The sequence below is a fragment of the Lathamus discolor genome, chromosome 5, assembly GCF_037157495.1.
Source record: "Lathamus discolor isolate bLatDis1 chromosome 5, bLatDis1.hap1, whole genome shotgun sequence".
NCBI classification, from domain to species: Eukaryota; Metazoa; Chordata; class Aves; order Psittaciformes; family Psittacidae; genus Lathamus; species Lathamus discolor.
In genome coordinates this window covers 119,498,677-119,512,974 of record NC_088888.1, presented here as the reverse complement: position 1 = coordinate 119,512,974, position 14,298 = coordinate 119,498,677, and the positions used below count along the sequence as shown (strand labels likewise).

General features: G+C 43.3%; 1 protein-coding gene across 2 annotated transcripts in view; it reads left to right on the top strand.

Moving 5' to 3' along the window:
• Window positions 1-736: 736 nt before the first annotated feature.
• SNAP25 (synaptosome associated protein 25) overlaps window positions 737-14,298 on the top strand; it is a 29,650-nt gene continuing 16,088 nt past the window's right edge. For both annotated transcript variants that reach the window (XM_065679268.1, XM_065679269.1), the window contains exons 1-3: window positions 737-822; window positions 1,481-1,522; window positions 9,940-9,988. In XM_065679268.1, the coding sequence (XP_065535340.1) occupies window positions 751-822; window positions 1,481-1,522; window positions 9,940-9,988 (163 nt within the window). In that variant the 5' untranslated portion in view covers window positions 737-750. The remainder of the gene's footprint in view (window positions 823-1,480; window positions 1,523-9,939; window positions 9,989-14,298) is intronic.

The following is a 14,298-nucleotide window of genomic DNA, read 5'->3' as shown; positions in this document are numbered from 1 at the left end:
CTCTGGTTAGGATGAGCTCAGTGGTGTCGTTCTGTATTGAAAGGGATAACCAAGAGCAGAATCTGACCCACTCTGGGGAGAAGCTGAAGTACCATTAGGTCCTGCTGTGCTTTCCCCTGTAATGAAGGATTCACGCAGGTAGACAACTTCTCCAGTCTAGCTGTAAATATTATTTCAGAGTCTGAACTACAGCAAGTGGGCAAGTCATTAGATGATAAAAATCTGCAAAGTTTCATTGTCTTTAATTTCATTGCAAATGTCTTAGCTGAGCGTGCAGCCTTCCAAGAGATGCAGCTGGAACGCAGGACATAAGGTGCATAGGCTTGACCTTGACCTCCTTCGTGTTAGGCTTTTAATTCTAGAGGAGAATTAATGTGTCTCGAGACTGTTTCTGGTAGCAAATAACACCTCCTGAATCTCCAGCTTTGATGCGAATAGCATTTGAAAGGTTAAGAAAGAAGTAAGGGTTTTCCTCAAAGAACATGACAAGGACACATCCTTGTTCTTCGAGAGTGATTAATAATACAGGAATAAAGCTCTCTACTATGTAGGAACTGCTATCCAGAATGGAAGAGTTTGGGTGAGGGCACTCATGTAATAAGAGCCCTTTTGTGGGGCTGACATTTAAGCACAATTCAGTGAGTCAGGGCTTAACCACACTGTTCCTTTTCCTTTTCTGTCTTCCAGGCTCACAAGCAGCTGAGCGCAAACCCTTGATCTGCAGCTTCCACAAACACACCCGCAGCTAAAATGGCAGAAGACGCTGACATGCGCAATGAGTTGGAAGAAATGCAGCGGCGTGCTGACCAGCTTGCTGATGAAGTGAGAGCTAAACACCACACCTGGGGTTGGCTTTGGTGTGAGGGACACATCCAGAAACAGGAGCTGAGCCCGCACAGGGTTTCTAGAGATGGTGCTGTTTTCTGCCAGCTTCACACTGAAAGCAGAATTGGAAATTAGATGAGCAGGGGTAAAATTTAGTGCCATGTTTAGTCTAGATTAAGGCATTTATTGATTGTGAGTTTGGTTTAGGTATCAAGGTATTAGGTATTTAGGTTTAGTCTGCATCAATTTGACCAGCCTCAGAGCAAAAACCAGCAATTTCATATTTTCTGAGGGTTCCTTCAATTTGCTAAACCCGTTAAATATTCAAAGTCACCAATTGGGTCTGAAAAGTCTTAGCTGCAAACCACAGACTTCAATTTCAAAGTGGAACACCAGCTGTTCCAAGCATTACCGCTTGCACGAGCAAAGGGAGCGCGAGCCTTAGAGACTGCAGCTGCCTCGAGATGCGGTGGGAGCTGCATTAGTGAGCTGTAATGGAGAGCTGGAGAGGAAGAGATCACCAGTATCCTGCTGATGGCCTGATTTTAAGGGAAGGCAAAGAGCATAGGAGAAACATACTGTCAGCATGAGCCTGCACATTAGTGCTGGAAAAGTTATCTTGCCAAAGCTGAGTGTTTTTCCCTGTTTCTTTCAGTCCCTTGAGAGCACCCGTCGAATGCTGCAGCTTGTTGAAGAGGTAAGGACTGCATTTTATTTGCACTTCTGTTGTGAACAAAAAGTGATGGAGAGTCGAACACTGGAAGTGTTTTTAACTCACATTGCTAGGGCATGGCCATGGCTTTATGCGCTGCTCCATCTCTCTTTATCCCTTATTAAGAGTCATTCAAGATACTGTGCCCTAGTTGCCAAGTGTCGCACTGCAGACCAGCTGCTGTGACACTGTTTTGCCCATGCCTGAGTATCCATTGAGACAGGCTACTTGAGATAAACAAAGGAAACAGCCTTTGGAGGTGACCTGGAGTCAGGGACGAGTGGCTGAGTTTGCTGCAGAGCTCCTGGAGCCTCGTGCCAGCACCGCTCTGACGTCCTTGCCATAACACTGCAAGTGGGGAAGGTGAGAAATGCCCTCGGTCTGCTTGCCCTGTTGTCTATGCCTCCCTCTCCATAAACACTCATGGCTATTTATAGAGCATTGGTCACCACAGCATTTAAATGCCACTTCTTTACGTATCTCTGAAATGTCAAGGTTCATGAGATGTCCCAGACTGACAGCTTTGGAAAGGGAAGTTCGCCGATCTTCTACAGTGCAAAGGAAGGAGCGCTGGGCTCAGTCCTCACTGCTAATACCTGCCTGGAGGTGTCACTTCCAGAAGGGAAAAAGCAATTCAGACAGGCTTCATATCACCCTCTTCATAGCAAAGGGGTTTAAAAGTTGGAAGTCCCCAAACTCAGTTCAGAGTGTTCAGCCATCAGGTGGTGGAAAACTTTGCTCCCACCTGACACGACATATTATTTTCAGACACCACGCACGCCTTGGCTCTGGAGCTGGTGACATTTTTAATCAGGGTCATCAGCACTGACAGCCCCGCTGCTCCTGACAACCAGAGGAGTCTCCAGCAGAGACAACGGGAAGAAAATTGCATCAGGTCCCACGTTCAGGAACAGGCACAAGCCCAGCCGTAGGCTCCGTGGCCTTGAAATCAATCACGACTGTGGAGATCAATGGGGTCCAGTGGAGACAGGATTAAATTTCCGTGTACAGATAGGCAGATAGATGGGTCATTGAGCACAGTCAGCAACGCTTCTCCTCCACAAACACTCCAGATCGGAGCCCCTTGCAGCTGAAACATGCTCTTGTCTCACAAGCAATCTGTCCCCTTTTGCTGCTCAATTCCCTGGACATGTCGTTTCTAACCATCACTTTCTGTCAGCTCTATGCTGGATGTGGCTCTTGCTGTTGTCAATTCAACAACATGGAAGAGAGTCTCATATGGGTACCTCCATGAACACAAGGCGGGAGAGCCTGCTACCCCCAAATGTCTGTGATCTAAACAGACAAGGCAGATGATGAGTGGGAAGAAAGAGAGGCACAGGAAAAGGGAAGTGATTTGCTGAGGGGCAAGCCATCAGTAAATATCAGCCCTGTCTCTCCTGAGCCGTATTTGTGTGACCTATGCACTGCTTGAGTCTTCCTAACATACTGAACCAGCATATTGTGAATGCCACTGGAATTTCAGCTTTAAATCGTGGCAAATGGCAAAGTAGGAGGAGAACTGGGACTGCTGAATTTACCAATGAATTTACGTAGGACTCTAGTGCTTCTTGGAAGAGCTTGGCATCTCTCTGGACTTGCCTTTTATTCAGATGCTACAATATCATCCCGTCCAAATACAGGAGTTTCTGAAAGTAGCTCTGTGTAGTCAAGGGAATTATCCTAAATGAGCTGAATATTATTGTCACTAATGTGACTACAAAAGACCTTTAAAATTCCTCCATGCTCTAAACAGCTGGTTGATTATTCTGGTCCCATTTCCTGGGTACTTTTAAGAGAATGCAGCATTTAGGGAGTGAGAGACTTTATACTGAAAAGACAAATGGCAAGTGTTTTTGAAAGGGAACTCACACTCCCCTGATTTACTAGACCCAAAAGAGCCAATTAGACTCCCTTGCTTAGGAGAACCTGTTTAGTGAGTAGAGAAAGAACATATTCTTTCTATATGAAAGAATGCTTTTTACTCTGTTCTCTGGATACCGCAAATGTGTTATTCCTTACTTAGGAAAAGGATGACTCCATGTTTAAGCATTATTACTATGTACATCTGTATGGAGTCTTGTCGTAGTTGGCTCTGCTTTGTTAAATACTAGGAAAATAAAGAATAAACAGACTGACTTGGCTTCACTGTAGAGGCAGAAGAGTGTTGTCCACCCAGGGAAGCCCTGTAGCAGCACAGGCATCCTTAATGCTGATATGTAGGTCATAGCATGGGGGACAAAACCGATGTCTCCAAAGGACCATGCTGTCCTTGCTCAAGAAGACTACATTGAGTTTGGAGATTAAGGCCTGGTGCTGTTCCCAGGGGATGTCGGTAAGGAACACCAAATCTGTTGCTGCTTCTTATTTTTATAACCCAGCTTTGCAGGAAGCTGATTCTAGCACAACAGGGGAAGAAAGAAGTGGTGTGCGGCTGTTGCAAAGTAGTCACTGCTTTGCCCCAGGGCAGCTATGTATTGGGATGGCAGATGACAAAAACCAGTTTGCTCTGTGGTACCCAGCATACCCTTGCAACACAGCTACATCTACACTGACCAATGCTCATTTGAGCTTCTCAGCTACTCAGTGCTATAAATACCTGTATTTGATGATGATGCTGTGCAATGTTTGTGCCAAAACATAAAAATGAACTGAGGCAGAAGAAGTGAAACTAAATACACAGTTCGTAGCTGACCTTACTGTTTTCTTGTTCAGGCTTTTTACATCTGAGCCAACATTATGAAACGCAGAATAACACATGCAAGGGGAAAAGGTGTGAGTCCACTACCATCTTCCAGTGGAAGCGCCATGGCCTTTAAAGAAAATCAATCATTGTAGGGTGGATAAAAGAGATGGTTTCTACCTAGGATGCAGCAAGGGAAAAAATAGCAACAATATCAGTACTGCTGGAGGCTCAGCAAGAAAGCACTTTTAGGAACACATACAGACAAAATGACTGATTTGCACATTTAAATCCAGGCAGGATTATCTTCTCCTCTCATATGATGGGGGTTAGGGTCAAGGTTACTGACATATCAAAGCTGAAACTGTAAACTATATATGTTTGATAACCTCATGACGCTTCTCTATGCAGGACACCAAGCACACAGTATGCCTTTTCACTAACTTCCTTAATTTGTGATTGGGAAGTGAGTTTTGCCTGACATTATCACAGTCAAATGTTCCTTAGTCTGAAGCATGAAAGAGGAAAATATTCTATATATTTAGAGCTTGGTCCAAAGCTAACTGGAAAATCTCTTTGACACCGTTAGCTGTTGGAACAGTTCTACTCAGAAAATAGAATTAATCTGTGTAATTCCAAAGAAATACATATCTGGCACAGGGTGATGGGATTCATAATTCTGGCCTCAGTCTTTCCTATGCAGGATTAGGTCCCTTTATCTATGTAAACCAGCAGGTTACCACCGGAGTCAGAGTTATTGTAGTAGATGAAAACGAGGCACATAGGATTTAGGAGTGGGGTCACAGATTCTGATCAGCTGAGGATCTGAACCACAGGGTGAGTTAATGGGCTGAGAAGTAACATGGCTCTTTAATCGGGCACTAAGAAACATTGAAACAGCGACTGCTTTTCAGGGTGTCTCCTGAAATGCTAATAAAGCGATTTATGGAATTTGGATTTTCTATCCGATATATCATTCCCTTACACTGCTATGAAAATCACCCCTCAGGCTAAACCAAAGTTGGGAGTAGCTGCCTGGATAAGACACAACACACTGTGTTCCTGGAGGGACTGATGGGCCCTTTGAGAAGTCATCCTAATTCTCTTCCTAGTTTTATTCCCACCTTGGGAAATTAAGTGACAAAACAGCAATACTAAATGATACAGCAACGCATTGTCCCTCCAAAGTGCTGGGCAACTTTCAGTGAATATTTTGTTGCTGACTTGTTCTGAGTGAGACTGTCATACAAGAAAGGTATAAAAAGCTGTTAGAGAAGATTGGGGCTAGTGTATATTTAAGCCTCCAAAGGGGTTCCCAGTTATGCTGTTCAACTGCTTCACTGAAGTCTTGACAGGTATCTTAGGTATCTAAGAGCTGAATTAAGCCTAGAGTTTTAAAATCATATATTCTGGCTTTCTTATCAGTAGCTTAGCCAGTGCTCCAGTGGAGAACCTGGACATGTGCTTTATAGAAAGCACATTGAACCCAAACCAGTACTCCCTGTTGGTTTGCTTTTATCTAAACACTAGGAATCAGTACTACTGGAAGGTTGAAGGACACTGACTTCCATAAACTCCATGGGGTCTGTATTCATGATGATGTTTCACCCCATGTGATTAACGTTTAGGTCTTGTTCTGAAGGGCCATCTTGTGTGCAAAATTGGGCAGATCTTTGCAGACAAATAGTTGGCAACTTGGAGCAGTCTCCATGGAAATCAGTCTGGGAGGACACATTAGTCGACCTGCTCATCCTAGAGTCAGGGCTGAGTAATGTTTGGGAGCTGGGAAAGATCGTACATTTTACCATCTGCAGTATACCTGCTCTATGGATAAACAGAGGAACTCCAGAGGTGCCATTTTAATGCCTCAACAAAAGCAATTCATGCTGTGCCATTTTCTCCTGAAGGACAAGGATGTGAGATGTTTGGTGCACCACGGCAAAATCCAGCAGTCCCAATTCTCTTCTCAGGTGCAACAAGAGGACAAGGAGAGTCAGAAGTAACTGGAGAGAGAAGGCTGTTGCAGGTTTAAGAGCTGGATTAAAATGGCATGTGGTCTATGGACTCTGTAGGATCATACGAAAGATGCATTTTTCTTCTCTCTGGCCTAAAGCCTTGGGTGGGAAGCCTTGTGTGGGATGGTTTAGTGTGAGGTGTCCCTGCCCATGGCAGGGGGGTTGGAACTGGATGATCTTGAGGTCCTTTCCAACCCTAACTATTCTGTGATTCTATGAAACTCCCCTGTTTTCAAACACCCCAGTTTTTGAGGATCCTTATTTTGCCACAAACTAGACAGAGGATTGCCTGTGCAAAGTCTTAAGAAATCCCTCTATTGCACAGGAAGAAAGACAGACTTTAATCCTGAGGGAAGTGTACGTTTAGCACACATTTTCGTAACGAGATGGTCCTCTCTAGTCCTACCCACTCATGGCTTCCCGTATAGCATCTCACTGATGTTGGTGAGCACTGGATGCGGGTGTGAACCCTTCCTGAGCCCTCAGGACCAGACAAATCGAAGCATGGTCACCAGGCCATTGCCCTGCTGTGGCTCTTCTGGGAGCTTGTTATTTTATGATGAGTCATTGTAAAACATGTTTTCTGGGTTGGAACTGTGCAAACACATCTTTCTTCACCTCCTCATTGTGAGTGCTTCTGCTGACGGCTGCTCCCACTGAGACCAAGGGCAGTTTCAGTGCAGAAAACACTAACATTGTCTGTGTTTGGGCCCCGGAAACACTTCTTTGGCACTTTTCATCCTCTGTAGTCCTTTAAAGGAAGAGGTTTTGTAGTTTCCAGAGATGCCCGAGTCTGTTGTCACTGTTGAGGGTCAGTCACCGAGTGTTTCTCTCCTGCTCAGACATCTGGATGATGAGCACATTTTTAGAATCGTTCCCTCTTATAGACATGCTTGGTTCCGAGCTATCTAAAAGATCAGCCTTGGATGAAGTCTTGTGTGGGATGGTTTAGTGTGAGGTGTCCCTGCCCATGGCAGGGGGGTTAGAACTAGATGATCTTGAGGTCCTTTCCAACCCAAACTATTCTATGATTCTATGATTCTATGATCAGCCACAATGGAAATGCTGAACTTTTAGGAAAGGCTGAATCTGTTTCAATGCAAAAATGTGATTTAAAAAAAAAAAAATGGTTTTACGCAATATTTTTTTTGTGAAAAAGCTGAAAATTAATGCTTAGTAGAAGCTTGGAACAGGAGGAGATTGTCACTTGATGTCTGAATCACCTCTCATCTTTGTCAGCTGGCATTTTCTTATTAGCTTCAATATGCTTTGGATTAGACCTCAGATGCAGAGAAGTATATTCAATGCACACCCTTTAATATTTTCACATTAGTGTTAATGCTGTGGCAGGCTACTCTTAAGAGATACACTATTGCCTGATAAAATTAAATGGCACTGATGGTCAGGTAAGTAAAAGAAAATCGTACCTCCTCCACTCTGTGCAAAGATTTAATATGAAATACAAACCATAAGGTCCAATTGCTGAGTTTGTCTCTCAGCATAGGTTTTATTCAGGTCACTGTGCATCTTAGCTGCATAAAGATGTTGAAGCCAGCAGGAAAATAAGGGCAGAGGATTAAGGAGCAGTAAATGTTTCTCAGCCTGACTATATTTGACTCACTGAAAGCCAGCAACTATCACACCACCAATTGCAGGTTTCTGAGTCCAATATTTAGAAGGATCCCATGTCAGACTGCACTGTATTTACTTAAACACAAGATGAGTCAGAACCCAAGCAGCCTTATACTGTTTTTAAAATGCATATAAATCTTTTGAGGTTAGACATCCCTGGGTACCAAGAGCATGAAAAGAGCACAATAAAAAGCTATTGCACAACCAGTGCTTAGGAGATGACAACACAGAAAATGTAAGATAATTAAAGGCAGTTTCCTTACTTTAAATAGATAAACTTAAGACAAACCTTGGGCCCTAAGTTTCTAAAGAAGAAATAAAAGCTGGATGGGATTCAAGCTGTATGTGCTTGACGGAAGAAAGAGCAGCAGTGGGTATCTGGTAGACAGCTGACCCGAGGGCAGCAGGCACAGCAGAGCATGATGAGAGGCAGGAGGCTTTTTTCTCTCCACCTGGCAGCTCACACAGGGAGGGTTTAAAAAGCAGCAGCGAACCAGGCTGCATCTGATGTTTTTCCCAGTTTCTACAGTGATGTAGACATGAAAGACAAGAATGGGAGTGCAGAGAGAGGCAGTGCAACAAGAGGCATCTCTTGAACCGAGCAGGATCCTTTTGGAACAAAGCAGAGAAGCACCAGCTGCACCAGCCAGACAGCCCTCGAGTGTGGCAGAGTCCAGCTTGTACCTGAGCCCATGTGGGCAGTGTGGTGCCGGCAAGAGACTTCACTGCTCCCAGAAAGAGATGAGCCATGGCAGTGAGCAGGGCTGTTGGGAAGAAGGATGGTATGAAGTCCTTAATTTGCCTCGAGGAAGGGGAGGATGGTCTAGAAAGCAAAAGGGACAGTCAGGACTCCAGGTTTCTGTTCCTCATGTTCCTATGCAACTGTGAGTATCTCCCCTGCCCTCTGCAAAATCAGCACCACCAGCTTTATCTGCTTCACAGGGCTATGGATGGCTTTATGTTCATGGAAGCAGCTAAATTACTGCTGCACATGCCCAGGTGACTCCGCTGGCAAGCTGTCAGGCTGCAGAGGGCTTACTTCATCTGCTATTGACATGCAACAGTCAGATCATCCAGGCCATTAATTATTCACAGATGTTATCACTGCTCCAAGCAGAATGGAGCTAGTTTTCCCTTTGTAATTAAAAAGGAGCTAATCTTATCTGTGATATAGCTTCGTACCACAGCACCCAGAAACCCGAGACTCCGGATCACATCCCGGAGCCATGATAACACAAGCAGAAATTGTACTTGTGAAAGGTGCCCTGCTGCTGGCTTCAGCAGCTGGGAGCTCTGAACTGCTTGGCTCTGCTCAAACCCTGTATCCATCAAAGGTGATGGTAAGACTCCCACTACCTGTGGGAGCAAGGGTAGATTCAGCATGCAGGTGTTTTAAGAATCCTACCCTCAAGCTCAACCCATTGATGAAATCCATTGATGCTAAAGGTGTCTGTTGGCTGAATTAAAACTTGGCTTAAACCCATATCTATTAGATCTCCAAGCCAAAAATTATGGCTTAATCCTATTAAATATTAGCCTGCTTTAAAAGGGATTCCCTAAGTAGGTAATCTTCCTGACTTCTGTGTTGCAAGGACCACGTACAAAGCACTATGGCTACTTCTCAAGCATGTTTGTATCGTATCTGTTTTCCTTGGGAGTTTCTCCCTCGGGATGAACAGACAGCCGCAATGCCAACAAACCCTTCTTCCATTCTCCTGCTTCAGGGAACCTGGAGAGGAACCCTCTCTTTTCAGAAGTTACTCTTGTGTAAAGCAATTATTTTAATCTCAAGCTCCAGGACTTTGTGGTTTCTGCAGTAGTTCATTATCCCAGTGAATCCTGAAGGACTGATGCTACAATTGAGAGTACCCAGTTCCTTACAGTATCCAGGCATATGAGGTCTTAGGACTGTGCCACCAGCCCCTTATGACCTTGTCATTCCTTTTACTGTTTTTCCTTTGTCTTCCTATGTCCCGTACCTAGGCCTGAGTTCCCTTACTGATCTCTCTTTCTCTCTCTCTCTTTCTTCTCTCCTTCTCTCTCCTTACCTTGCTACCACTATTGGGATGTAGAGTAAAGATGCTGGTATCAGGACTTTGGTTATGTTGGATGAGCAAGGAGGTAAGTTCAGATTGCTTCAGTAAGGAAGTATAACCATTCTCAAAGTACTGTACTAACTGTGTGCAATCCTGAAAATGAGGGCCATAAAATACTTGTGGTTGTGCATGAGAACCCTAAAACCTCTTTGCCTTTAGCTTTGCTGTCTGACTGAGGAACGTACAATAACTGCATAACAGTCTGTATTCTTTTGATCTGCTTCCCATTAATGTCAAAGAGAGCTGCAGGCTGAACTCATCCAAATCATCCTTTATTTTCAGCAAGCTTTGGGTCAAGATCCAGCTACACGAGGAGAAGATTTGCTTCCATAAGTGTAAAATCCAACATTATTTACACAGGTGCTTCATAATTTTCTCACTTGTTTTAGCCGCAAGTGAAAGGCATGCAATAAATGCATCCCAAGAGAAGGTAAAACAGCTTAGTTTGTGTGAATTTCAGTTGCTTGTTGTATAGAAATGTCAGTGAGGATAACAGGAATTTCACATTAAAAGCTATAACACAATCAGCTCATTACTATTGACCATAAAGGAGCTTTCAAGCTTAGATGAGTCCCTGTCTGTGGATGACAGTGACAAAGCCAGAGCCAGATATATTCAATACATTCCAGGAAATTACATTTTTGCCCTTCATAATACTACAAAGAAGTAGGTAGCTCCCTCCCCCAACCAAACTAAGTCTTCATTTGCTGCAGACCCACAGCACCAGCAAAACAGCATCTCAAAGAGAAGTAAATCACCAGAGTATAAATTTCTGCTACTCTACATCAAACTACCCCCCCCCAAGTCCTTATTATTATTTTCTATGTGGCATGATACAAAACTGTATTAGAAAATGCTTCCTACAGAAGTAATGCTGTATCACCCATCTAGCCCAGACAATGATAATAAGCAATGCTTATAAGCACTGTTAGGAAATGGACTGCAGAACGTGATAGGCCCTTTGCATCTGTAATGTCCCTGCCTGTCTGGCACCAAAATGAATGAAAAGTAATAACAGGACCTAACCAGGAGGTATTTTCTCCTCTTTCCTTTTTTTATGTGCATCTCATTGCCCCCCCCCCCCCCCCCCCCCCCCCCTTTCGGGAAAGGAATTTAACCCAACCAAATTTTGTCACACCAATTTGTCTTGACAAGAGAAATATTACAGAGACTATTTGGTTGTCTTCAAAAGAATTCCTGAATAACGGCAGTAAAAGAACTATCGCTGAAAGCAGGAAACCAGAAATTGCTTGTGTTGAAGCAGATATGGCACCTGTCTAAATAATGTGTTTTGTTTCAGGACTGAATTATACAGTTGAAATAAATCATGAGTATTGTCAAAGAAAGTCTGTAAATACCCAGGAGTGTGTTGCAATGTAATTCACAGGCGGATCAGCAGAAACCTTTGTGGTTCCTATAACTCCCGTTGTGTTTAGTTTTGGGAAAGTGTGTTTCTGTTCTTTAACTGCTGTTTTTTCTACAGATTGATGGGGGGGTGGGGGGGAGGTATTTTGATTTTAACCCTGAATTTTGTCTTCTACTTTGGAGCTCTACTATTACTAAACCTCTCTATGCATAAGCTGTCCAACCAGCATTCTAGTCATGCTAGAAAGGATGGTCTGTGTGAGCCAAGGAGCTGAGACTGGACTCATAGACCTTTTTGGGGTCCAGGGAACTCAGTATTAAACTCTTATTGACAGTGAAACCTGAAATGTATATTGTATGGCCAGGGATGCAGTTAATCGATATTTACAGGAAAGAATCAGACAATTTAAAAGCCTCTTTAAATCGGTGATGGTCATGCCTTAAGTGGTTCAGTAAATTTAGCTTGTGACTCTACACAACAGGTTTCTCATGGAAAACAGGCTAACAATGCTACAAATCCCGGGTATATTGCAACCACTGTTCTACGCTAAATGTTTAGTAAGTTTTGTTCATTTTAGCCGTATGTAGCTGTAATAATTCCTGATTTTTAATTCTAGTGATGAAAGACTTACATTATTGGGGAAAACACGCTAACGATGACTTTGAGCCCTCTGCAATTAGTGCAGCGTGTGCAACCCGCGGATGTCTCAGCAGATTATCAGATTAAGGAAATAATTTGCTAACACTGCCATGTGATCTCTTTTCAGCTGACTGCACAAGTCACTTAAGATTATTAGGTGTTAAATACACAAAAAAACATGACATTGATCTTTCCAGTGGGCGGCAAGCAGAATATCTAATCTCTGCAGTTGCTCGAAGCTCTATTTCTAGGTTTCCTTACAAAATTGCTTGCTTTGAAGTTAAATAGACTTTACAAGGAAAACTACTTCGAGCCGATCTCAATCTAAATGACAAAAAGCAGAACCCGTTTTCTGTCATCAATAAGCAGAAGTCTTTGGGATCGTAAAAATAATTTTACAATAGTAGGTATTGTAAACTTAATTGTAAAATTATTGTAAAATAGTAGGTGTTGACAGGAGCAGCCTGGCTTGCTCCTGTTGTGCACAGCTAGCAGTTGTGACTGGTCTGTTGTGACCCAAGAGATGTGGAACTTCACAAGAGCTTTCATTACTCCTGTTTCACAGAGAATGAGACTGCCATGAAAACTAGAAACCACCTCCAATGCCCTTTGATGTCATTGGGAATCTGAGCAGGCTCTCGGAATAGTCCCGCTGCAATACCAAGAACAACCATTTTCTGAGCCAGATATTGTTACCCAAGCCAGTTTAAATCAGCTCTTCCCCTGGGCAGCCCACCGGAAGGAGCCAAGAGGTTAGAGTCTCCCTGTTGAGATTTTCTCCACCAGTGAGGAAGTCTTTCCCAAGCCCTATGTGCATCCATAGTGCTGATATTTTTGTAAACCTGGCCTTGATTCAAGCTCCCCTAATTAATTATTTAAATATAAATGTCCATAATGCCTTAAACTAAAATATTCATATTTTACGCTAAAAATGTCATGCTGCGAAGGGTTATTGAGCTGTGACAGTTGCTCTCCTTCATTAAATATGTTCTTGAAACATACTAACTTAGAAAAACATTAACATTTGGATGCATGTTGGTAAAAGCAGACTGTAGAAATGAAACTGTTAGTACAAAATGGGGATATAAAGATACACCTGAATTGCTGACATAAGAGAGGTCCCAGAGTGGTAGCTCTCTTCCTCCAAAGGAAAATCCCATCACCTGAGAGCATCATCAGGCAGAAAGATTTGGACCTTCAATGACACAATGTCCTCATTCAGTTTATCACAAAAGAATTTCGTCCTTGTATATCAAACAAGATGGAGGGGAGAAGCTTTTCCAGTAACAACAGTAGCAGCATAGCCGCTTTTCATGCAAGACAAGACAGAGGAATAACCATAACTTTGATAAGCCAAAAAAGAAAATGTCAATGCAATTGAAACTTTCCCCCTGCACCACAGCAAGTGCACAACCAGCAATGCCAAGGACCATGGGGAGCAGCTTTATCTACCCAGCAGATCTGTACTCCAGATGAAGTATAGAGATAAAACCTTGGAATAACTGAGCAATGCCACAAGCAAAAGTGTTGGCACCACTGATGGTGCCCATGCTGGCTGACCTCTACTGTTCTTGCTGGAGTTACTAGTTTTACAGTTTTGTTAAGAGTTTGGCTGGCCTGTTTCTAAAGCACTGGAGAAACAACTGCAGGAAATACGAAGATAATTACAATTGCTTTCCACCAGAGAGCAAAATTATGGCCCCTTGCACAGGCCCCTTCCCCACTTTACCTCCTATTCAACAGCCACCATGAAAAGTGAGATACCAAAAGCAGAGTTGCCAGAGGCGCTCCAACAATACCTATGAGCTGAGCTGATCACAGACAGAAATAGTTTGCTAATTAGTGACAAAAAATGGTAACTATCAACTCTTCCAGATTCTACAGGGAAAATGGTGTTAATTCTGTTGCGATTGTAGTGCAGAACAAAAGACAAACGAACCCTCCACAAAAGCAGGTTGTGCCTCATCTACTGTTATTTTTAGTGCAGCTACACGTGGGCTCACACTGTAGCATTCCCTGCCAGCTTTCTTCCATTCTACCTGGGCTCAGCAGTGCCTTTCAGAGTGGAGCTAGGTCAAGACTCAGGATTTCTTTAAAGGCTGCCCTAGAAATGTACTGCTGTTTGATATGATTCTCCTTTATGGAAAGCGGGATCACCGAGTACCGTTGGAAAGAGTAAATCTGCTTAATCTCTTTCACATTCAGCCCTCTTGTCTGCAATTATGATTACAGCATGTTCTTAGATGTCCTTTAATTATTTTTTCTTTTCCAATGAAAATTGTCATTGGTGAAAACTGCTTCATTGCACAATAGTCCAGGCAAAGGAGCAA